Source organism: Myotis brandtii, unplaced genomic scaffold, assembly GCF_000412655.1.
Source record: "Myotis brandtii unplaced genomic scaffold, ASM41265v1 scaffold400, whole genome shotgun sequence".
Taxonomy (NCBI): Eukaryota; Metazoa; Chordata; class Mammalia; order Chiroptera; family Vespertilionidae; genus Myotis; species Myotis brandtii.
In genome coordinates, this window is record NW_005365373.1 from 124,211 (window position 1) to 129,178 (window position 4,968).

General features: G+C 50.2%; 1 protein-coding gene across 3 annotated transcripts in view; it reads left to right on the plus strand.

Moving 5' to 3' along the window:
* The first annotated feature begins 1,349 nt into the window (after window positions 1-1,349).
* Window positions 1,350-4,968, plus strand: part of LOC102254202 (zinc finger protein 260-like) — a 23,317-nt gene continuing 19,698 nt past the window's right edge. For all 3 annotated transcript variants that reach the window (XM_014545331.1, XM_005873246.2, XM_014545332.1), the window contains exon 1: window positions 1,350-1,621. In XM_014545331.1, coding sequence (XP_014400817.1) covers window positions 1,619-1,621 — 3 coding nt within the window. In that variant the 5' untranslated portion in view covers window positions 1,350-1,618. The remainder of the gene's footprint in view (window positions 1,622-4,968) is intronic.

Genomic DNA, 4,968 nt, shown 5'->3' on the forward strand with positions numbered 1-4,968 from the left:
AAACGGCGGGTTAATTTGCATACACAGGTGCCGAGTGGCTGGGGGTGGTGCAGGACACCCCCAGCAGCTCTGGTCTCTGGTCAGCGTGCGAAGGCGGAAAGGCAGCTCCAGGCCGGAACGAAGGCAGAAAGGTGGCTCTGGGCTGGAGCGAAGGTGGTGCCGGCAGCCAGGGAAGGAAGGCCCATTCTTGCATGAATTTTCATTCATCGGGCCTCTAGTATGTATATAATTTATTAAAATATTTTTTATTCATTTTAGAGATGGAAGGGAGAAGGAGAGATAAAAACATCAATGATGAGAGAAAATCACTGATAAACTGCCTCCTACACCTTCTCACTCCACACTGGAAATTAAGCCTGCAACCCATGTATGTGCTCTGACCAGGAAAAGAACCAGTATCACATGACCTCATCATTTGTTGAATATGATGAACAGCATAAATTGATGAACAAAAATAGATTCAGAGACATGAAAGCATCAAATAGATAATTGAACTTTAGAGATCAACCAAAGGACTTCTATGCATGCATATAAGCAGCACCAATGTACACAGACACTAGGGGGGTGAAAGCATGTGCTGGGGAGTGGGGGTGGCTAGAGAGAGGTCAATGGAGGAAAAAGGAGACATATGTAAAAATACATGTAATACTTTAAACAATAAAGAATTAAAATATAAAATAAAGGACTCCCCTCCGCCCCCCCCCCAAAAAAAATGGTCAAGGCTCAACCAATGAGCTACACCATCTGGGCTATATTATTTTAAAATTTTAAAAAATACATGCAGCCTTAAACGGTTTTGTTCAGTGGTTAGAGCATCAGCCTGTGGACTGAAGGGTCCTAGATTCGATTCTGATCAAGGGCATATTCCTTGGTTGCAGGCACATCCCCAGTAGGGGGTGTGCAGGAGGCAGCTGATCAATGTTTTTCTCTCATTGATGTTTCTAACTCTCTATCCCTCCCCCTTCCTCTCTGTAAAAAAATCAATAAAATATATTTAAAAATTTAAAAATACATGTATTTTTTATTGTTTTTAGTATTACAGATGTCTCCCCTTTCCCCCCTATGTATATATTCTTTGGTGGATCTCTTGCATTCCTCCCCACCCTCTTCACCTTAGAGATGCCTCCGTCTGTTCCAGTTAGCCAGGCCTCTGGTCTCATCTTGTCTCTCCCTAGGCGTCACTCCATGTGCCACAACACTTTTATTCCCCAAGTCATTGGCTGGGATGCTAGTACTCCCCTGGGCGGAGGAGAAAACTACATTACCCAGAAGGACATGCGCCGACGAGGGCGGAGCTAAAGGGCATTTTGGTGTGTGCGCATCCAGCTAGGGCGGGACTTCCGGCTTCCTCCTCGCAGTGGTCATTTTAACTTTTTAGGTCTTTGTTCAAACTCACAGGCTTCAGGGCACTGGTGGTGAGGAGGAGGAGGCCTGGGAGCAGCGTGCCTGCTGTGCGGGGTGTGTCTGAGGCTCCTTGAGCCCAACAGCCCAAGATTGGCGTCCCCGTGCCTCCCGGACTCCTCTCTGCTCACAGCGTCCCCGCAGCCTGACCCCATTTCACCTCCAGCCTTGGGGACCCGGCCTCTCAGGTCCTGCCGCCCAGGTCCCAGCGCTCAGAATGGTGAGTCCCTCGTGGGTGACACATGGCTGATGGGGGAAGAGGGTGAAAGGCTGCAGTGCCGCCTTATAAGGACGTGATGGTGCGACTGAGCAGGGAGGATTCGGGAAACAGCCTGTTGTGGGTGTAAAGGCAACAAAGAGATGAGGTGTGGGTTTTGCATGAGGATTTTTACTTTCATTCTCAGGACGCTGGGGCCATAGATGTTAGGGTCGCTGAAGGAGGAACACGCGGGCCAAAAAGGGAGAAGAATTATGGCTTTATTAGGCCACCTGGAAGGCTCGAAAACGGTCCTGTTGAGGGACTTGGGAGGCAGAAGCTGGTCCTGAGGCTGCCACAGCGTCATTTGTCTGGTTTTGCTGCTTTTCTGGGCCTGGAGCTGAAATACAACTGAGGCCTAGATGTGATCTTTAGGGAGGAAAAGGTCAGGGGTCTTAGTAGCCTGACGAGTTATTTGCTAGGGGAGTGTAGGTACCCTGGGGGCGAGGTTCTTGTTTCCCAGTTGTGCCCCTTGCTGGCATCTGGGGCTTTCTTGTAGGTCCTGAGGCAGGATTTCCAAATGGGAAGAGCAGTGGTTAGGCCCCCTGTGCCAGTTCCATCCTCTGCTGTGATGCCCAGGGTTATGGGGAGAGGGATTATCTGAACTGCCCTTTTGAGTCGGATATGGTGGGTTACGGGGACGGGTAAAGACTGATTATTGGGGGCTACATCTACATTGGGTGAGCAATAGATGAGGGTAAGGCAGAGTCTGGTGGGCCCAACCTGGTGGCTGTAATAGGGGACTTGAGCTCACGTGATGGAGGTGTTCCCGGGATGGGTTTTAATCTGGAAAGGTGGAACCATGGGGTTTGCTCTGATAGTTTAGCTGCAGTGGGGTGGTTAGGAGTACCTGCTAAGGGCCTTGCCATTGAGGCTGTAAATTATTTGATGGGTGGGTTTCCTTTAGGAGGACACAGTCCCCTGGCTATAGAGGAGTAGGAAGATGTCTCCCATAGAAGGTGGAGGGAGGACTTGATCAGCATGTTCTCTCAGTAATTGTTGAATGAGATTTAAAATGGGGACATAGCCTTGGCTGGTTTAGCTCAGTGGATAGAGCATTGGCCTGTGAACTGAAAGGTCCCGGGTTCGAGCACACGTGCCCGGGTTGTGGGCTCGATCCCCAGTGCGGGATTTGCAGGAGGCAGCCTATCCATGATTCTCTCTCATCATGTATGTTTCTGTCTCTCCCTCTTTCTTCCTCTCTGAAATCAATAAAAATATATAAAAATAAATTTTAAAAAAATAAAATGGGGACATAGACTCCGAGAGGGGTCTCTGTGGAAGGGAAGTTTCCTAATAAGATGGGTCTTCCATACATGAGTTCAAAGGGACTAAAAAAGGAGGGTGCATGGGGGGATTGCCCTGATGTGCATAAAGCCTAGAGCAGTGGTCGGCAAACCGCGGCTCACGAGCCACATGCGGCTCTTTGGCCACTTGAGTGTGGCTCTTCTACAGAATACCACGTGTGGGCGCACACATACAGTGCAATTGAAACTTCGTGGTGTTGTGGACCAAGTTCGCAAGAGTAAGACCACCAACTCCAATTAGGTCTTAAGCAGCAAGTGAAGATTTATTGAAAGCTGGCCAGCGACTGCCGTAGGTGTTTTCTCCTATGACAGCGCCGACCCTGGTTCTGGGCCAGCCTTTTATTCACTGAAACTATACAACGGTTGGCTAAACACACACAAAGTTACCTGGGATACAGACACAAAGTTACCAAGGCTACATTAATCAATACTGCCCCGTTACTAAGGTACTTATTAATCAACTTCCCCCATTGCTCTAACTACTAATATCAACTTGCCCCGTTTCCCAGACTACCCTTAACCACAGTTGGTTCCATTTCCCTAGAACAAGAGGGGCTTAACTGTAACACTCCCTACTGGTCTTTAAGGATGAATCAGACTCTGGATTCATCGCTAGTATCTACTAGCTGAGATGGCCTCCCCCGCACCTGCATGGTTAAGGAGAGAATGCACAGAGTGATTCCTGTTGTACATGCCCACCAAGTCCCATTTGGGGCTACCAGGTACCAGGGGACCCCCCCCCAACACCCCCAGCTCTCCTCTTAGGGTTTGGTTGCAATTGCCCTGGTAGGGGGAGTCACCTAGTGAGTAATTGGCTGAGGCTACACATAGCCCTGTGCCAGAGATGTCCCCAAAGGTGAGCCCCCTCCTCCTGTGTCCCCATGGACAGAGTCCTGGTGTCTCCTGGTCCGTGGAGACATTTCAGACGTCCTGGTCCGAGTTCCCCAGGCAGCAGGAGCTGGAAGGAGGCCTCTAGGGGAGAGAAGATGTCTGCCCTCATTATAGGTCCTTGGGGAACAGGCCATTTCGGTGGTGATGGTTCCGGTACCGGCTTCACCTCTGGGCCTGGGCTCACGATGATGGTCCATGCAGAAATGGGCGATGGGGTAGGGAGCTGGCGTCCCCCCAGACCTCCAGCCGCCTCACAGGTGCCAGCAGCCCGATGGGGTTGAAAGGCCGAGGGGTCTCTCACCTCTGGATCGTGAAGAGCACCCCAGGGTCTGGTCCTCTTTCACTTGTGAACGGTGAATCCAGTGCTTCTTACCAGCTACCTTAACTGCTGATGGGGTGTTGAGGACTACGGTGTAAGGACCATCCCACCGTGGTTCGAGTCCTCCAGGCTGGTGGCGCTTGACCCAGACAAGGTCTCCCGGCGAAAACTGATGTCCTCTGGGCTCCTTCTGCTGTTCAGTCTCTCGGTGAGCCTCCTTCACAATCCTTTGGGCTATTGTGGCAGCTTGCTGGAGTGCCTGCAAAGACTTAAGCAAATTACGGGCAGAGAGACGGGCGACTTTCTCCTCCCCCAACCTGGGCACCAATGGCAGCGGTCGCCCAAACATTATCTCAAAAGGAGTTAGCCCTTGGATGTACGGGGTGCACCTAGCTCTGAGGAGAGCAAATGGAAGGAGACTTACCCAGTTTTCGCCAGTCTCTAATTTTAACTTAGTTAATGTTTCCTTTAAGGTCCAATTTATCCTCTCTACCTGTCCAGAACTCTGTGGTCTATAAATACAATGCAATTTCTAAGTAACCCTCAGGGCCTTAACTATGAATTGTGCAACTTTGGCGTTAAACACTGGGCCATTGTCGGACCCCATGTATAGTGGTAGGCCAAACCGGGGGACAATTTCAGTGAGGAGTTTTCTAACCACTACCTGTGCTGTCTCTGCCTTGGTTGGGTATGCCTCAGGCCAGTCAGAGAAGGTATCAATGAAAATCAGCAAGTATTTATACCCTCCTTGTCCTCCTGGTATCTTGGTGAAGTCCACTTCCCAGTGTTCTCCG